The sequence below is a fragment of the Leucopleurus acutus genome (genome assembly GCF_964270905.1).
Source record: "Leucopleurus acutus genome assembly, chromosome: 14".
In the NCBI taxonomy this organism is placed as follows: Eukaryota; Metazoa; Chordata; class Mammalia; order Artiodactyla; family Delphinidae; genus Leucopleurus; species Leucopleurus acutus.
The window spans coordinates 58,250,356-58,271,186 of NC_139156.1; the positions used below are offsets into that span (position 1 = coordinate 58,250,356).

Sequence of the window (20,831 nt, forward strand, 5' to 3'; positions counted from 1 at the left end):
AAACAGGGCACTATGCAATTTTCCATCAACCTATATATATATATATATATATATAAATCCTCTCTCTTCTGCTTTGTGCTCTGCCCAGCTCCAGTTTTTATCTCATTCTCCAGTGCCCTCCTAAGCTACCTCTTCTTACTGAAAATTGCCCAATTCGTTTTAAAGATTTTTTTTTTTTTTTTTTTTTTGCGTTATGCGGGCCTCTCACTGTTGTGGCCTCTCCCGTTGCGGAGCACAGGCTCCGGACGCGCAGGCTCAGAGGCCATGGCTCACGGGCCTAGCTGCTCCGTGGCATGTGGGATCTTCCCGGACCGGGGCACGAACCGGTGTCCCCTGAATCGGCAGGCGAACTCTCAACCACTGTGCCACCAGGGAAGTCCAAGATTTTTTGCTTAAAGAAAGATTATCTAAAATTTGCAGAGAAGCTAATCAGAATATCATAAACAATGCTGCTGAAGATATTTCCTGATGAATAAACACTGGTTATTTTTAGAGGCATTTAGATCGGTCTCTTAGCAGACAGATCACTAGTGGCAACATTCAGTGGCTTTGGGAACTGATTGGGATTTATAACAGAAAATGAGGGTAGGACAGTGGATTTGTGGGAAGAAAAAAATGCTCACCTTTCCTTTCTTTTTTAATTTTTTCATTTCTCTCCTCTCATTCATGCCCCAAATTAAGAGGTAAAATTAAAGTTGGGAGGAATAAGACAGATTTTGTCTAGTTTGTCACACTACACTTGAGAGCACTGACACATTTCCATAGACATTAAACTGTTAAGTGATTTATTCTTGTTTGAGTCTTTAAAAATACCAAGTTTCAAACCTATGCTTTCATATTCCTATCTAATGAACTTAGGAAACTTTCATGACATTTTAAAATCATTCAGTTTCTCTAGATAGCATGCCATACATGGATTACATTTTATTAACAATACTTATTACTTCAGGGTATTCTACTCATGGCTCTTACAGATTCTGTGATGCGTATAATATTTTAGGGAACCTATGAAGGGACACGTCAAGACACTGTGTGCTTTAACCAATCTAACACATCATTGTCAAATCACCAACTAAGTCAGCTTGCTATGTCAGGAGGTAATAAGGTATCCTACTATAATCATCATCACTTTGTTTATATGCTGTAATCATTTATGGCAGATTTATGGTAAAAAGAAACAACTCTAGAATCAATGAGTAAGAACTAACGGAAAGGTTAATATGGTGCTGGTTAGTAGAAAATAGAAAAAGTAGTTTGTTGCTAAGACTGTATTTAAACCAGGCATATACAAAGCATGTAGCTCAAGAGGGCAATAAAACTATGAATTAGTAAGGTTTAATAAACTATTAAAAATTATTATCAAGGTACTACTGAATCATGATCATTTGTTATACATAATGTTATATTTCTAAACATCTACAAAATTGGTTATTTTCTAGAACCAAAATACATTTTTAAATGTTAGCACAGAAAATAGGACACAAATTTATACTCTGCAGCCTTTTATCTTTGGAGAATTTTGATGTAACAACAGAGAGTATTAATTGTTAATACTGAAATTTCACATCAGTGAAACTTTAAAACATGGCTGAAAACATTTACGTATAGTTTCATGATCAAAACATTTGACTTTTAAATTGAATATTCCCTTCGTTACACTTAGCCCTGTATATCAATTGCCAGTTTGGGAAATGACAAAGTGAAACTTAAATTAGATAAAAATTACTTGGAAATCTTTATTCCTTCTTCTTCATGTGACTCAACCCCATATTCATGAGAATATGTTAAAACAAAAAAAGCAAACTCCCAAGAAACTATCAAAGTTGCCATTAATTGAGCATTATGAGGCAGAGTTTCATACCCTGATACAGTTTTTTTCATAAGATCTTGAGAGTAGAATACTTATACCACATGCTCACTATCTTCCTCCAAGAAAAGGAAGCCCTATGCCTGGTTGTCAAGTCCTATGACATGGATAACATACACATGTATCACTTTGTTGCTTGATAATGAATCTGTCTTTTGTACATTTAAATAACATTTCCATCACAATTTCATACAACACCTTTCTCTAAAGAGTTCAAAGTGAGCTTACTAATATATCCAGTCAATGCTCACAGCTTCTGTAGATGATAGACAATACTGAGTATGCAAATAAGGAGAGAGTTTCTGTATGTTCCAGCTCTAGTCAGATTAAATGTTAAAAAATTACTACCATGAAACATTCCAAGTTGCTGTATAGAACACAGTATTCTATGTAATTCTAGCTAAATAGATATGATAGTCATAAAACTCACCAACTCAGTGAATTCTCTATCAATTAACCTGCGCTGAGATTAGTCAGTGTGGACTAATGATGGACTGGAAGGTAGATATTATGTAGGTAAAAACATAGTCTTGTCTATTAGCTTAATTTTGCCAACAACAACCACATGGAGTTTGGAATCTTGACAAGATAATATTTCTATTTCTATGAGGAAAACAGAATCAATTATCTGGAAAGTAAAGCAAGTATCAATAGTTTGTTTCAGAAAATGTGTTATGTTTTATGCTATCAAAAAAAAAGAAGAGAGAAGAAAAAAAAGAGATTCAAACAGGAAGTTTATATGAACAGTATTTAAATTAATCAGTTCCTAACAACTGTTAAGTACAACTTTTGGAAATTAATTTACACAATGATAATCTACATGTGGTAGGGTTGAAATTATTTAAATGACATTATATTTCACTATTTAGTCTTGCTCCACCACTGCTTTAGCAGTGAATCCTTATGAAATGTAATGCAGCTAATGAGGTAGCTTTTTAACTGAACAAACTGACAGGCCCCATATCTGCAGAGGCAGCTTGAAACCGTGCCCAACCTCTTGGCTTCCCAAGAGGCTTTTCAAAATTCAATAAATAACATCTGTAGGCGATGTTGGGTGCAGACCTAGCAGAGTGCGTCATAACACTGTGCTGGCAGAACAAAGAAACCATGACGACTGCCAAGTTTCCATGGCAACTGCTGCGAGGCTCTGAGAGTATAATAGCACATCAATCACTGTCCAAAAGAACTTCATTATCAGCTAGAAGAAACCTTTAGGATCTGTTTAGTGTACAATTGTGGGTTAACTCACCTCAAAGCCTTGCTCTCTAGCAAAAGTGGCAGCTTCCTGAAATAAAAAAAAAGGAACAGTTAATTATAAAGTGCTAGGTAATGAAGAAATAATCCATTTTGAAACTCATTCAGTCTTCTTTTTACACAATTATCTCAATATATCCACATAGTTCAATTTTTATTCTTACACCAAAAAAAAAAAAAAAGATTTCTTTTTACCTTGGCATGAAAAAAAAGGCAGCATAATGTCAACACACTTCAGAAGTTGAAATAAGATATAGTACATGTTTTTACTGTAGCTGTCACTGTGAGTTCAGGTGTTTTGACCCCAGCAAAGAAAATCATTTGAAACCTAAGGAAGATGCTGATGGTTATGTTTTTAATTAAAACAATACCTTACAGAAAAACGTAGAGAAAATACCTGTAGAGAAAAACGTCTGCTAAAAAATGTACAGATTCAGAAAACCCACCACTTCGTAATCCCTGATGAAATTTATTCAGGCAAGGATCATCAATGGATATTAAATTCATTAGGTGAAAGGATGACGGGGAACTGGGTATTTCACGGAATCAAAGTATCAAAGATCATATGCTGGTCATGGGGAGCAAAGTATAACTTTAATACAAGGATCAAGCTGTCATCACTTTGACCAGCGATTGATCCTATCACTTATCATTAATAATGGGATCACCAAAAACACTGTGTCTTCTGTAATGATGCAGTATAAGGTACACAGCATCAGCTATAAAGTTTTTAACATGAATTAATAAAAATTTTATTTAATAACTTGCAGTCTACAGGAAATATAGAGGATAGGAGAACAAGTTAAATGATACACTGAGAAAGCAAATGAACAAATCCATAATGCAGGACATTATACAGGACAAGTAGCTTGGTTTCTTCAATAAGTCAATGTTATGATAAAGTGGGCAGGGGAAAAATGACTAGGAGCAATATACAGATTTTAATTGGAAACTGTTTTGAAGAAACCAGCTATAAAATACATTTTGGGACAAGTGGAGAAATTTGATTATGAAATGGGAATTAGATAATATTAAGAATTATCGATTTCATAAGGAAAATGTTCTAGATTTTTAGAGGTGCATCCTGAAGTATTCTGGGATAAAATGGCATGATATATGTAATTTATTTTAGAAAACTTAAAAAAAATAAAGTGAAGCAAAAATGGTAAAATGTTAATGACTGAATCTAGATGTATTCAGTATTACTATTTTTTTGGCCTGTTTGAAAATTTTTGTAATAAAAAGTCCCCACCCCCCATTTCTCTTTGATATAAGATGACAGGGTAACAGAAGTTGAACATCATTTAAAAAATACAGTTAAAAATTTTAAAACAATATTTTTCTGGATATTAAATATATCTTAAGGGCACAATCTGATGAACCTTATTATATACTCTAATGCCCTTATAATAGGTTATCAAATGACAAAAAACACATCTGTGTAACCAAATCCTTTCCCTTTCTTCACTCTGCTTTGCATATATATTTTCATTTAGTACTGATACAGAAAATGGAGGCAATATTACTTTTCCATTCCACTTCCCCCTTGAAAATGGAAAAAAAAAAAAACTGCAGACAACTGTCAAGAGCCTCTACATCTTAACTTACATTCCTCCAAAATTATCTTTGCCAAGAGATATTAATAGAAGGATGGGATGTGAGCCTGAGTAGTGAGCAGATCCAACTAAAACGACTGCTGCACCAAACCATGTAAGGCAGAAACTACAGTTAATGTCTCCAGCACAAATCTGGGTACCATCTACATGTTAAGGAAAACACAGGGAAGAAAAGTATGTATGCACTTATGGTCCAATATACTAATAGCATATAAATTTAAAGAACCACTTTGAGGGTTTGAAAAGGTCGAAACAGACGATTACAGCTGAACACTGAAGTTAATAGAAAGTGATAAGCTGAAAGTACAACTCCTTAGGCTGTTGACTACAGAAGCATAAGGCTGATTGAGTTAACCTTACTTGATATAGATTTTAAAAAAATGGAATTATGATCTTGACAATTGTTGCAAGCAAGGTTAGCCTCTCTGACAATTTACTTACACTAGAATCTTGTATACCACACAGTCAATAATATTTGCTAGCCTGGATGTCAAGGAAAAGGATAAAGTTCAAAAGATATCAACGTAGAACTTTTCCAAGCTGTCCAACTCAAGAACTAACCAAGCTAATTCTTATATGGAAAAGACAACTAAGAAGCCCTGCAAGAACTACTTATTTACATGGAACTTTATCAGAGGCACAAAAGAAACCTAGAGGACTATAAGACAAAGTTAATATGAAGAATCTGTATGACTGAAGTTGCACTAAGACGTAAAAACTTAAAATTCACACACAATAGTTAAGTTGCCTTTTTAATGTCCAGTTCTGTTCCCACAAATGTAAGAAGCTATCGACTGTGATCTGTTATGGTATAGTAGAACTGACTAATTGCAAGAAGGCACATTTATAAATGTCAGATCATTATTCTTTAAGGAAACTGGGCCGTAGGACACTTCCACATCTGTAAACTATTCCAAGCACCAACATATTTCTGACTGAGGAAGGACATGCTGAAGAAAAGTCAACTCAATTTTCTATCTTAGCGCCCCCTCACACAGGTTTGCAGAGCTGTGCCCTGTCACTGAAAAGCTAAGCACTTGTTCTATGGCTTAAAAAGATCTTATCTCCTGACTTCCTCCCACCTTCTTTTGATCTTGGGCTGGTGCCCCCAGTCACTCCATTAGAGAAGGCAGCTGGCTCACATCACTGCAGACTTTCCCACAGCTAACCTCTGATCTGAAGGTGTTTGTAGATACAATGATAGAACAACATTTATTTTTCCCTCTCAGCAAAACAAATAAAACAACACAGGGGAACAGTCTGACCCAGTAAGAATTTTAAGCAGAATTTTCGTCTTCAGATTCACTGCATGGAGAAACAGAAAGAAAAGGCATTAGGTCAGAAATCAGGGAAGAAAAAAGGGGCATAAATGGTGGGCAGAATAGTAAAACAAGTTCCAAATATCAAGGGTAATTCCAAGTGAACTGATCACACTAAATTGAAAAGGACTTTTTAGCGTGCCTTCGCAGTAAAAGTGAGAAAAGAAAACAAGCAAGTCTCCATCTGTGCTGCCCCAGGGCGCCACGTACTGAGTTTCACAAATCTAATGAAGCAGTCAAGTTAAAATCCAACCACAGAGTGAATGTGACATGTGGAGAACAGCTAGGGTTAGAATAGAGAAGCAGAGCGGTTCCTAATGCAGGTGATTATCCATGTGATAATCATTATATTTACAGGCTTTCTATTTTAGATCTGACATCAAAAATCACAAAGGAGGAGGGATTAAGGAAATAAACAACCGACACAGAGGCTTTCCTGCTCCCCTGAGAGTGCAGCACTTTCATTCATGCATGACAAGCAACAAAAGCAAAAGGCCAGGAAAGAGTATTTCTGAGAAGGCTGGATTTCACATTAACACTTCTTTCCATTTTGATAACTTTCACTATTATTCAGTTTCTCATACAGGTCACATTTTCAAAATCAGTTCCCATTGTTGTCTATGCTATAGTACAGTATCATTTTTGGTTTACAATGAATGATACTCACATAATATGTCTTTTACAACAACAAAGCCATTTTTTCCTTCCTGGAATTGAGTGTTGTGAATAAAATGACATATAATTAAAGTCTTAGACTCTCATCTACATCACACTATTTAGGATTTGCATTAGGCTTGCTGCTTCACCAACCAGGCTAAAAGGATGAAACAACAACCAAGTATGGTTTTTTGAGTAGAGGTTTAAAAAAAAGCTGAAATTCGTGGTTAATGAAAACTATGGAATACTAACATTACGAGCTATTTAGAGGGATTAGCAAACCACTACCAAAAAGCACAATCCTCAGATTATACAGGAAAGGAAGGAAAAACTCAAGTGTGTGTCTGTGTGTATGAAAGACAACAATTTCCTTTATATTCAATTGAGAAGAAAACTGTTTTCTCTGCATTTTGTCTGATAATACCCTGACTTTATAGAGAATTATCTAATCACAAACTAAAACCATAACTAGTCCATATTGTTATTCTAATTCCAATTATTTGTTACTAGTTATATAGAAATACAAATGATTTCTGTGTATTGGCCTTATATCCTGACACTTTGCCAAATTTGCTTATTAGCTGTAGGAACTATTCTTTTGCTCCTGTAAAGAAAGATGTTCCTACTAACCGTACTACAAAGTTATTTTAAGAATTTAGCAAATGCCTTAAAAAGATTACCTCTCTTTTCTCCAGGGTGATCTGAAGGGTATAAATACTAACTACCACCACTACCATAGCTCATAACCCTTGCTCTCCCACTTCCTGCTCTACACTTCAAGGCACTGAACCCAGTTAGAGCTATTATCTGCTTGCTTATGTTACCACTCTACTTTCTGATAGTGGACATAAGGGGTCTTGGGTATAGGCTGAAACTTCATGGACTGAAGCAAAAAAGGGAGAAGACCCAACTTAGGACCAAAGAAAGGTAACCTGTGACTATCCACCGAAAGCAGCCCATCCATTCAAAACAAACTATTCTGTTACCCCAATGCAAACAGGAAGCAGAAAGTTCACTGGAGTTCCCATGGTCTTCACTCAAGTCACAGGAGTCCAGGGCTTTAGGAGAAGCCAAGGGAGAACCGAGCCACCAAAACAGTTCTGCTGTTTTGTTTGTTCATCTCTCCATCCAAATAGAATCTACCCTGCAAGGATAGTTTTAGGCTAACAGATACTATTATGCTAGAGGTATATCAGTGCTACAGCTGTTGCAGACCTTACAATGGTATTAGACTTTGACATGATAATATTTGAAACAATACTGTAAATCCTAGTGGTGTGGTGTACATGAGAGTCTAAGATGGAATGTTATCTATATCTGCCTTTCTCTGTATAAATCTATGTATAAAAATCTCTATATATAAATAAAATTCTTAAATTTGTATATACATTTAGCTGTATAATGCCTTTTTCGAAGGGCTTTAAATGCAAGATAGTACTGGTCAGGAGGCAGTTACAGCCAAATGGAAAGAGTACAGAGCTTAGAATCAGAAGACCTACACTAAGGTTGCTGTTTTACAGCAGCTCATTTGATATGTAATATTGAGCAAGTCGCTCAGTATATCGGTTTATATCAACACAACTGAGGTCAACAAAACCTACTGGATTGTTGCTAGGAATAAATAAAATATTTAATGTGAACTGTAAAATCATTTTGCCTATTGAATTCAAGATCTTGGTAAGATCTTAGGATAATTTAAACAAATGAATTTCAGAGCATCCAGAGTACATTCAATGATTTGTCCTATCTGTGGATCACATGTGTAGTAGAGAAGCATCTGAATTGGTTGCCTACTACATTGATCCCTAACTGGTGATGTTCAAATTCTTGTAAAATTCCCTCCCCTTTGAATGCGGGCTGGACCTAGTGACTTGCTTCTAACAAATATCTGACAAAAGTGATGGGATGTCTTGTTTGTCCATCCTCTTGCTCACACGCTCTCACTCAGCTCTTGCTCTAGGGGAAATAAGCTGCCATGTTGTGAGGACCCCTATGGAGCGGCCCATGACTAACAACCAGAGAGGATCTAGGGCTTGCTAATAGCCATGTGAGTGAGCTTGGTAGTGAATACTCCCCAAGCAGAGATATGACTACAGCCCTGGCTGACATCCTGATTACAGCCTTGTAAGAGAATCTGATTCAGAGGCACCAAACTAAGCTGTGCCTGGATTCCCTATCCACATTTTAGACATGAGGAACCTAAGCCTTAGAGAGATTAACTAACATGGCCCAATTCAGATATTTTCTCATTCAGATTATGTTAATCCTTAAAAAAAGGTCACAAAAATCAAATCAAACAAGCGTGGCTAACAAATCAATCGTAGGTGAGCAAATTATGGAAAGATAATTTAGATACATACTATCTAAATGGTTTTGTATACCTGATTATGATTAACCATTTCTTAGCTGTAGCAGTGATATACCTCTAATTCATGCTGACATTTAATGATAAAGAACTATCTGCTGTTTATTTTTTTCCTACAATATATTATAAAGACTTATGTTGCTTAAGCCTCTAAATATTTCTTCATGCTATCCTTCAGACTATGAACTACTTTTTCTTTATGCTATCTACAAAATCATTTATATATTTTCTCATGAAACTGCATTAATGTTATACTACTTTTAATATTAAACTATTTCTGAAGAGGAAAAGTTTTAATTTGAAAATAAAGTAAACAAAGTCTAGAGAAAATTGTTAAAGAAAATATAAATCTGGGAAACCCCTTTTAAAATGTTTCATTTACGAAAATATCTGCACTGGTTTTTCCAAACAATATAACATACAACTTTGGGGAGATTTTCAACCTGTACTCTGACATTTATTACCATATGCTTCCTGTCTGCAGAATGCTGAACAGAAATATTATTTAACATTTACTGAGTGCCAAAATCTCTGTGGGGCAATGTATAAACTATAAAGACACGCATGGCCCCTATCCATTAAGTTTATAATAAAAATCAGATAAACATATATAAATTATACTTTCATAAACATGACTGAAAAAAAATTACTCAGACAAATTACAAGCCAAAAAAAATTAGGTTTAGTTTAGAACATACTTAACCCTTTCACAAAATGATTTGATAGATGTGTCTATTCTACTAAGGAAAGTTGTTAATTCCCACTGTTAAGCATATTTAATGGTGGTAACTAAAGGAAAACAAGTTTAGGAAAAGTGCTTCATCAAAATTTGACTGACTAGCTATTTGGGCTAACTTATAGAATAATCCAAGTTTTTCAGTTGCTGAAGAAAGAAAAAAGAGATGCTAGCATAAGAAAATCATCAGGGTAGCAGGCCTCTTATTGGGTATTTTATTTCCATTTTTAATGAGATAACATGTGCTTGGCATAATGAAGGCACTCAACAAATGTCAATTATTTTCCGTATTTCATTTGATCCTCATGAAAATCCCGTAAAATAGGTATTCTTCTCCTTTCACAGATGAAAATCTGAAGGTTCAGAGACGTTAAAATATGTCCAAGACCAAAAAACAAGTAATCGTAATAGCTGGCATTTGGATCTGAGGCTTTCCAAATGGTTTGTGCTGGTCTGCTACTGATGAACTCTTTTAGCTGTTTTATGTCTGAAAAAGTCTTTATCTTGTTTTCATTTTTGAAAGATATTTTTACTGGGTATAGAATTCTAGGTTGACAATTTTTTTGTCTCAGTGCTCTAAGGTCCAGCTTGTTTAGATGCATTCTTATCTGTTTCTCTGTACAGAATATGTCTTAAAAAAAAACCAACCTGTCTGCTTTTAAGATTTTTTTTTATCACTGATTGTATGCAATTTGATTATGATGTTCCTTGGTGTAGTTTTTTCCTTGTTTCTTTTGCAGTTTGTTGAGTTTCTTGGATTTGTGGGTTTATAGTTTTCTTCAAATTTGGAACATTTTCACTCTTTATTACTTCAAATATTGTTCTGTTTCTCCTCTCAAGGACTCCAAGTATGTATGTTAGGTCACTTGAAGTTGGCCAACCCCTGTATTATGTTATTAGTAGAATATTTACAAGTTTTAAAAGACATTTTTCTTCTTTACTGAATTACCAGTGAGGAACTGAAGGCCCTATGGAGAGCAGGCTACACAGCTTGTTAGCCTTAAGTAAAATGTATATCTTTAGACAGGTCTTGTTTCCTTCATTCACTGGCCAAAAAAACCCCTAAAACCTAAATCACTCATATTAATAAAAAGACAGTAAAAGACAAGATAAATAACCAATTCTTACAAGTTTAGACACATGTTTACATGCGGCAATGAGAAAGGTATTACTGATCAGTGCTAAACATTAGACCAAAAACGGAAAGGAAGACCTCATGATGGGGAGAAACTGGCATTCTTACTAAGTGTCTTTTTAATAATTCTTCTCCCTCAAATATGCACCCGTGTCTTTTGCATTTTCCATATTCCATGAACGAAGCTTCCTAAAGTGTCAAGGTGTAATAATCACTGCCTAATCAATCCGACCTTCTGTGGCCACTCTGATGACGCTAACGGCAGAACCTGTCATAAAAGCTCCTCTACTCTTTGAGTCTCTTGGTCTTTTGAGGGAGAAGACGAAATAAAATTGGAAATCACAGTAACATTTACAACCCAAAATATTACTGAATTAAATTAAGAAAGAAACTTATAGGACTACACTGTGACTTATTAGCATAACAAAATATAGTAAAAAACAAAGAAGCATCTAGTTTCCTACCTCTAGTGGGGAAGGGGGGCTGGGGGCAGGAAAGGCAGTTCCTCTTCGTCCTCAGGTCAGAATTTTTAACCTATGGATATGTACATAACACATTCCATACAAGTATCACCAATAACCAGTATTATTTTCTTCCTTCTTACTAGGTGACTCACAATAATTATGCGCAGAGTGTACTGTAATACTTATGTCTTAGAAACAAGTCCAACACAGACAAACTTAGAATTTTCACAATGGTCAGTAGGAAGTAACAAAGATGGCCATGGCAGTAACAATGAATACAGGTCTCTCAAGGAAAGGAAAAAAAACAAAACCTACACCAAAAATGAAACTACAAAGAAGTCAAAGGAAAAAAAATCTAATGTGCATGAAAAACAAATCAGCCAAATGTCAGGCTACTAAAAAAATAATCATACAAAGATGATAGAAAACACCCAACAGAGCATGTAGCAGGCCCTCAATAAAGGATTAATTGAAAGCATAATTCACCAATCCTTCCTCTATGATAAATAGGTTTAAAAAGGTACTTTTGAAATGCTAGTACTGCATTTGATTATGAAGTGGGAGCCAATCATTAGTCTACAAACTAGACTGAAGAAATGTCTATCTTTCTACCTCACAAACATCATTTGTTTTCTTTTTCTTCTTTTGGTCACATCACACAGCTTGCAGGATTAGTTCCCTGACCAGGGATCAAACCCAGGCCCCCTGTAGTAGAAGCATAGAGTCCTAACAACTGAACCGCCAGGGAATACCGCCCCCCCCACCCCCACGGCTTTGTTCCTCACAAACCTTTTGTCAGAATCTGAGATAACACATTTTCTAATCCTAGTGCTTCCCTGTGTGTTTTGCTGTCTCTGTAACAAAGTATGAGTTTTCATTACATATTAACAAAATGCTGGGAAATGAAGGTAATTCAGCACAGAGGTAGTAATGAAGTGCTGACATTTTTTTTTTAATTTTTAAATTCAATTTTATTTACTTTTTTATACAGCAGGTTATTAGTTATCCATTTTATACTTATTAGTGTATATATATCAATCCCAATCTCCCAATTCATCAGCCTCCCATGCCATCATTTCCCCCCTTGGCGTCCATACATTTGTTTTCTACATCTGTTTCTCTATTTCTGCCCTGCAAACTGGTTCATCTGTACCATTTTTCTGGGTTCCACATATGTGCGTTAATATAGGATATTTGTTTTTCTCTTTCTGACTTACTTCACTCTGTATGACAGTCTGTAGATCCATACACATCTCTACAAATGATCCAAATTCGTTCCTTTTTATGGCTGAGTAATATTCCATTGTATATATGTACCACATCTTCTTTATCCATTTGTCTGTCGATGGGCATTTAGGTTGCTTCCATGACCTGGCTATTGTAAATAGTCCTGCCATGAACATTGGGGTGCATGTGTCTTTCTGAATTATGGTTTTCTCTGGGTATATGCCCAGTGGGGGATTGCTGGGTCATATGGTTAATTCTAGTTTTAGTTTTCTAAGGAAACGCCATGCTGTTTTCCATAGTGGCTGCATCAATTTACATTCCCACCAAACAGTGCAAGAGTGTTCTCCTTTCTCCACACCCTCTCCAGCATTTGTTGTTTGTAGATTTTCTGATGATGCCCATTCTTACTGGTGTGAGGTGATACCTCATTGTAGTTTTGATTTGCATTTCTCTAATAATTACTGATGTTGAGCAGCTTTTCATGTGCTTCCTGGCCATCTGTATGTCTTACAAGGAGAAAAGTCTATTTAGGTCTTCTGCCCATTTTTGGATTGGGTTGTTGTTGTTTTTTTTTTCCAGTAGGCAGGCCTATCGCTGTTGTGGACTCTCCTGTTGCAGAGCACAGGCTCCAGACGCGCAGGCTCAGCGGCCATAGCTTACGGGCCCAGCTGTTCCGCGGCATGTGGGATCTTCCCAGACCGGGGCACGAACCCGCGTCCCCTGCATTGGCAGGCGGACTCTCAACCATTGCGCCACCAGGGAAGCCCTTGTATTCCTTTTATTTCTTTTTCTTCTCTGATTGCCGTGGCTAGGACTTCCAAAACTATGTTGAATAATAGTGGCGAGAGTGGACATCCTTGTCTTGTTTCTGATCTTAGAGGAAATGCCTTCAGTTTTTCACCATTGAGAATGATGTTTACTGTGGGTTTGTTGTATATGGCCTTTATTATGTTGAGGTAGGTTCCCTCTATGCCCTCTTTCTAGAGAGTTTTTATCATAAATGGGTGTTGAATTTTGTCAAACGCTTTTTCTGCATCTATTGAGATGATCATATGGTTTTTCTTCTTTAATCTGTTAATATGGTGTATCACATTGATTGATTTGTGTATATTGAAGAATCCTTGCATCCCTGGGATGAATTCCACTTGATCATGGTGTATGATCCTTTTAATGTGCTGTTGGATTCTGTTTGCTAGTATTTTGTTGAGGATTTTTGCATCTATATTCATCAGTGATATTGGTCTGTAATTTCTTTTTTGTAGTATCTTTTTTAGTCTGGTTTTGGTATCAGGGTGATGGTGGCCTCACAGAATGAGTTTGGGAGTGTTCCTTCCTCTGCAATTTTTTGGAAGAGTTTGAGAAGGATGGGTGTTAGCTCTTCTCTAAGTGTTTGATAGAATTCACCTGTGAAGCCATCTGGTCCTAGACTTTTGCTTGTTGGAAGATTTTTAATCACAGTTGCAATTTCATTACTTGTGATTGGTCTCTTCATATTTTCTATTTCTTTCTGGTTCAATCTTGGAAGGTTATACCTTTCTAAGAATTTGTCCATTTCTTCCAGCTTGTCCATTTCATTGGCAATAGTCTCTTAGGATGCTTTGTATTTCTGCGGTGTCTGTTGTAACTTCTCCTTTTTCATTTCTAATTTTATTGATTTGAGTCCTCTCCCTCTTTTTCTTGATGAGTCTGGCTAATGGTTTATCAATTTTTTTTATCTTCTCAAAGAACAAGCTTTTAGTTTTATTGATCTTTGCTATTGTTTTCTTTGTTTCTATTTCATTTAATTCTGCTCTGATCTTTATGATTTCTTTCCTTCTACTAACTTTGGGTTTCATTTGTTTTTCTTCCTCTAGTTCCTTTAGGTGTAAGTTTAGATTATTTATTTGAGATTTTTCTTGTTTCTTGAGGCAGGCTTGTATTGCTATAAACTTCCCTCTTAGAACTGCTTTTGTTGCATCCCATAGGTTTTGGATTGTGTTTTTGTTGTCATTTGTCTCTAGGTATTTTTTGATTTCCTCTTTGATTTCTTCAGTGATCTCTTGGTTATTTAGTAACATATTGTTTAGCCTCCACGTGGTTGTGTTTTTTACATTTTTTCCCCTGTAACTGATTTCTAATCTCATAGCATTGTGGTCAGATTAGATGCTTGATATGATTTCAATATTCTTAAATTTACTGAGTCTTGATTTGTGACCCAAGATGTGATCTATCCTAGAGAATGTTCCATGTGCAGTTGAGAAAAAAGTGTAATTCTGCTGTTTTTGGATGGAATGTCCTATAAATATCAATTAAATCTATCTGGCCTATTGTGTCATGTAAAGTTTGTATTTCCTTATTAATTTTCTGTTTGGATGATCTGTCCATTTGTGTAAGTGAGGTGTTAAAGTCCCCCACTATTATTGTGTTACTGTCGATTTCCTCTTTTATAGCTGTTAGCAGTTGCCTTATGTTTGAGGTACTCCTATGTTGGGTGCATATATATTTATAATTGTTGTATTTTCTTCTTGGATTGATCCCTTGATCATTATGTAATGTCCTTCCTTGTCTCTTGTAACATTCTTTATTTTAAAGTCTATTTTATCTGATATGAGTATTGCTACACCAGCTTTCTTTAGAGTAATCTTGGTTGTATGTTCTTCCCTTTCATCACTTTAAATATATCATGCCACTCCCTTCTGGCTTGTAGAGTTTCTGTTGAGAAATCAGCTGTTACCCTTATGGGAGTTCCCTTGTATGTTATTTGTCGTTTTTCCCTTATTGCTTTCAATAATTTTTCTTTGTCTTTACTTTCTGTCAATTTGATTACTATGTGTCTCGGTGTGTTTCTCCTTGGGTTTATCCTGCCTGGGACTCTCTGCACTTCCTGGACTCGGGTGGCTATTTCCTTTCCCATGTTAGGGAAGTTTTTGACTATAATCTCTTCAAATATTTTCTCGGGTCCTTTCTCTCTGTCTTCTGCTTCTCAGACTCCTATCATGCGAATGTTGTTGCATTTAATGTTGTCCCAGAGGTCTCTTAGGTTGTCTTCATTTCTTTTTATTCTTTTTTATTTATTTTGTTCTGCAGCAGTGAATTCCACCATTCTGTCTTGCAGGTCACTTATTCGTTCTTCTGCCTCAGTTATTCTGCTATTGATTCCTTCTAGTGTATTTTTCCTTTCAGTTATTGTATTGTTCATCTCTGTTAGTTCTTTTATTCTTCTAGGTGTTTGTTCTCTAATTCTTCTAGGTCTTTGTTAAACATTTCTTGCATCTTCTCAATCTCTGCCTGCATTCTTTTTCTGAGGTCCTGGATCATCTTCACTATCGTTATTCTGAATTCTTTTTCTGGAAGGTTTCCTATATCCACTTCATTTAGCTGTTTTCCTCGGGTTTTATCTTGTTCCTTCATCTGGTACATAGATGTACCTCTGCCTTTCCACCTTGTCTGTCTTTCTGTGAATGTGGTTTTTGTTCCACAGGCTGCAGGACTGTAGTTCTTCTTGCTTCTGCTGTCTGCTCTCTGGTCAGTGCCGGCATTTTTATTGTACTGCACATTATAAAGTGATTGGGCTAACAGATGGGATTTTGTTAAAAGCAATTTTGACTTATTGCACATAGTATTACAAACTGGCTTCTACCTATATCCATTTTTGAAACTTTTCCCATTGGTCACCAATCTTGGCCTTTCTTTTTGAGTTTTTCAAATAGGACTTGATGACTTTTCTAGAGGGATGAAGGGTTTCTGCATAGTGTAAAATTTAGGAATAATTATTTTAAGAAATAAAATGGGTACGCGTTTCCTTCTATCCCTTCAGAGGTGTAATTTCAATCTCTCTCTAAATTTCTCTGCATCACAAATTACTGTTCATTTCCTGAGTAAATATTTTCCCTCCTTCAGGTCTTTGTTCAGTTTTCCCCACTTACTCCTGCACATTTAAGCCCTTTTGTTTGGATTTTTCCAATTCCATTGGATAATTTAATAGGTGAAAAAATGAGACTTTTTTTGATGCTTTAGGGTTTGAATTTTGCCATTCTCTCCTAGAAACACTCCTCCCTACTTTTCTGTTGCATATCATCTTTCCCTTTCTCTCACCTTTCTGTTGCTTATCTTCTTTCTCATTCATTACCTGCCCTATACAGTCTTATCTAGAAATTCAGCTATCAACTTTTCAATCTTTTCTCTCTTTATAGTTTTATGCGGTAATCTCCTTTATTCCTTTCGTTTGGTATCATTCTCAGATATCCTGCCTCACTTCCAGAGTCGCTTTGCACTTGACAGCTTCCAAATTCTGCCAAGTATATTTTACAAGCACAAGGCCTATAACATCTAGTCTTGTTTCCATTCTTACTGACAGAATACTAGGTCAGGCCTGTACTACCTCTTGCCTAGATTATTGCTATAGTGTTTTAATCAGTCTCTAGTACCAATCACACTCAGTTTGAATGTATCCTTACATTCCGACCATTAGATCCACCTTCCTAAATATCAACTCTGATTAGCCTTTGTTCAAAAAGCTACCTACTACTTCCTGAGAAAAGTCCCAATTCCATAGCCTGACTTTCAAAGGTCCTCCATAAAGTGTCCCTACTTTTCATTTCTAGCCTGATCTTTTACTATTCCCTTGTACATGTACCAGATGTCACTCAAACTAGAATACTTGCTATTCTCTGAACATGCCCCAGGCTTTTTTGCTTTCATGCTACCTTGCACATGTAGGCACTAAATGAATTAGAATACCCTTCAACCACCCTTGTCAAAATACTACCGGTCCCTCCAGGGTTAGTTCAGCCATCTTCTGCTTAATGGAAGCCTTCTTAAATTGTTCATGGTCTCTCCTTTCCCACCTCCAGAAGTGGCTTTCTGCATTGCAGAAGAGTTTTGCTCAATCTGTAAAGGCTTTTTTTCTTTTTTTTGCGGTACGAGGGCCTCTCACTGTTGTAGCCTCTCCCATTGCGGAGCACAGGCTCCGGACACGCAGGCTTAGCGGCCATGGCTCATGGGCCTAGCCGCTCCACGGCATGTGGGATCTTCCCGGACCGTGGCACGAACCCGCGTCCCTTGCACTGGCAGGCGGACTCTCAACCACTGCGCCACCAGGGAAGCCCTGTAAAGGCTTCTTTTATGGCAGTTAGGTAAAGACTGGAAACATAGTTATTTGTATAGACAGCTTATCTCTCCTACTAGATTATAAATTCTTAGTGAAGAAACTCTTTTACACTTTGTATCCTCAAAACATCTAACATATTGCTCTGCCCAGAACAGATAATAAATCCTTGTTGATTTACCAAATGATAAGGACAAAGCACTCATCTACATTAAGCAAAGAAGAAATAACTCTGCATTAGATCAGCAATGACTTGATTTCTTGTGCTTCATACTCTTATTTTAGGGATCTCGGTGCTCTGTATATTCTTCTATTACCTTATTTCTTCCACTGCATTATAATTTACTTACGTGGTCTATTTTCTCCCCTAGCTTATAAGTTTCATAAGAACTAAGTTTTATATCATATCTTAGAATTGTGCCTGACACATAGTATGAATTAAATACACGAGCGCTGAAATGAGTTATACTGATTTAAAACAATCTTATTTTAAAAAGTAAAAGATTTTTCTACTCATGTGTATTGAGCTTTTCTAGAACAGGATCTAAGATTTGGCTAAAAACTTAGTAAATTGCTAGCCTCATGTGTTTCGTGAGAGTATTCACGCAATACGTATATCGTGCCATTTCTGCAGTTCTCCTGTTTTGGGAAGTTACTATAAAGGATTTTGGCATTTGTCTCTTTTCCAAGGATTACACAAATAATCAGGGAAATAGTTTTTCCTGGAAGAATAACTGACTCTGAAATATTAAACTATATTTTCAAAGATATATACATTCTAGACATCACTGGCAGATACTGGATATTACAGGGTATAATATATCTCAACAAAGATAAGCACCAATATTTATGATAGAAGTAGCAAGAACTGCGAAAAATCAGCAAAAATAACTAAACAAAACCCACAAAACAACCCCTATATACGGATTAAATAACGGGTAAATAGCAAGTCTCAACTCAGTTTGAGGACTTCGTAAGTTATCAACTAGGCAATTTTATGACAAGCTACTATTTTATTTTGCTGACACACATGGTAATTAGAAAATTTATAGCATGTGGGATAGAAACACAGGTCAAATTAGCTTATAAACAGCAACAACCCATTACAGTACATTTCAAAACTTTAAAATGACACTTTTTTTTTCTTTAGCAAATAAATGCTAATACCTCCATTGTAATATATGTCATTTTTTCACTGCCAGTGCACATATCCTTATAGAAACCACTCCATACATGTGTAGCTCAAGACCCAATGCTAAATTTTCTTGTTTCAAAAGAAGAGATTATATAAATTGATCTTATGTGTTAAGTGTTTGAAGGACAAGATCTGAGTCAGATAGCAAATCCCTTGGAAACAAAGCTGGAGCAATGGTAACAATCCTAAAAACCTTGTTGTGAAAGGAATGATCTGAGTTACATCTCTAATTAACATGCACTACACCTCACAAACAAGGAAAGTCAATTCTTCATTAGCCAGAGTAGATTAGAGATGGTTTAGACACAACAGGGGCCTGCCTGAGACGTGCTCACCAACCCAGCAGAGTCTGGTAATTAGGCAGTATTGGATTAGCAGTAGCAGGGATGAAGGCAAGGAGCCTGGATTTAGGAGTGTGTTGCTTTATCTCCCACTTCCACTTCAAACAGAATAATTCACTGTATCACTACCATGGTTAACCTTCACCTGGACAACCAACACTTAACAATGGTTTTGTTATTATAGAGATTTTCAGTTATCAATAACTTCTCTTCCTGCTCTGCTACCTTTACATTATCCTCTGCTATTTAATAGGTGATGGCAATCTATTTCTCTTTTTTTGAAAGGATGGCAAGGGAAGTCAAGAGTCACAAAAAAGCAACACTACATTCTTGAGAAAGAAACTACATAAACTGCACATATGAAAAAATACTAACATACTGAAGTTCTATTTAAGGTTTTTCAGGAGCATCCTAAATTACTCAGTGTATTATCGGACACAGCATCTGTAATTGTGTAAGAAAAATAAGCCCTCAACATATCCAATGTATATGTTTTGCTTTGTCCCCAAAGCAAAACATATACTTTGGATATTCTATAGATATTGCCTAAAATGTGAAATCTGGTAACTGTAATAGGTTCAGAACAGGCATTTCATAATTGATGAATATCTCCAGCCTCAATGTAGCCACCATGATAATGTTAGTCAGATACTATTAGTGCTGGATAGGCATGGGAGTTGTTGGACTTCTCTTGGTTGTAATGACCTGGATAGATTTTTGATTATCTGTTGTAGGAATAAAGGGAGGCGGTAGCAATAACCATCGTCCAACTGCCTCAAGAATTTTAGCAACCAATGAACATGTTAGATACCATTTATTTCCACAGTTACATTGCACTGTGCTAGACTCATCTGATTAATCAAAAATAAGGAAAGAAGAATTAAGATGAAAGCAAAAATTAAAGTCAGAGTGCAGTATGCTGCAATGGAAGTTAAAAGGAAAGAAAACAAAAGAAAAGGCGTTATGGCAGAAGCAGAATTTGATATAAATCTATCAATAAAAGGATAGGTAAAATTTTAGGTGAAGGTGTATATAAGGAAGGACAGGGAGGTATGGAAAATGAGAGGTCTGTCCTGAGACTAGCAAGCGGCCCAATAAGGGATGAATAGAGGACAGGAAAACACTAAGATTTTAAAGATAGATTTACTCTGTAATGAGTTCGGAGACTGGATTTAATTCATTTAACTATGTGGTAGGTAGACGGAGAAGGTGAGAGATATTAAGGTTTCTGAGAGGGTAGGTACCCTTATTAGGACTACATTTCAGAAAGATTAATTTATCTAGCAGCAATATACAGACTGCATGTAAAAGGGAAGACAAGTGAAGATTTTTAGATGGCAGATCAGAAAACAGGTGATAAATACAAAACATTTTAACTCAAAGAGCAAAGTACAGAAATGACAAGTTATAAGATAAACACAATATAATGAATTTTAGGCAAACAATCTTTTCTAGGCTTTCCTTCCATGCTCCATAAAATAAAATCAAAGAATCCTGCACTTAAAATGAAGAAACTTGGATTCTAGTTCTTACTTTGCCTCTTACTTTACCTCTAGTGTGACTCTGGGC

General features: G+C 36.1%; 1 protein-coding gene across 4 annotated transcripts in view; it reads right to left on the reverse strand.

Annotated features, from left to right (window-relative positions):
* The window catches only part of ADK (adenosine kinase), a 487,490-nt gene that overhangs the window by 86,161 nt on the left and 380,498 nt on the right, over positions 1–20,831 (reverse strand). For all 4 annotated transcript variants that reach the window (XM_082854024.1, XM_082854021.1, XM_082854023.1 and 1 more), the window contains exon 8: positions 3,117–3,152. In XM_082854024.1, coding sequence (XP_082710150.1) covers positions 3,117–3,152 — 36 coding nt within the window. The remainder of the gene's footprint in view (positions 1–3,116; positions 3,153–20,831) is intronic.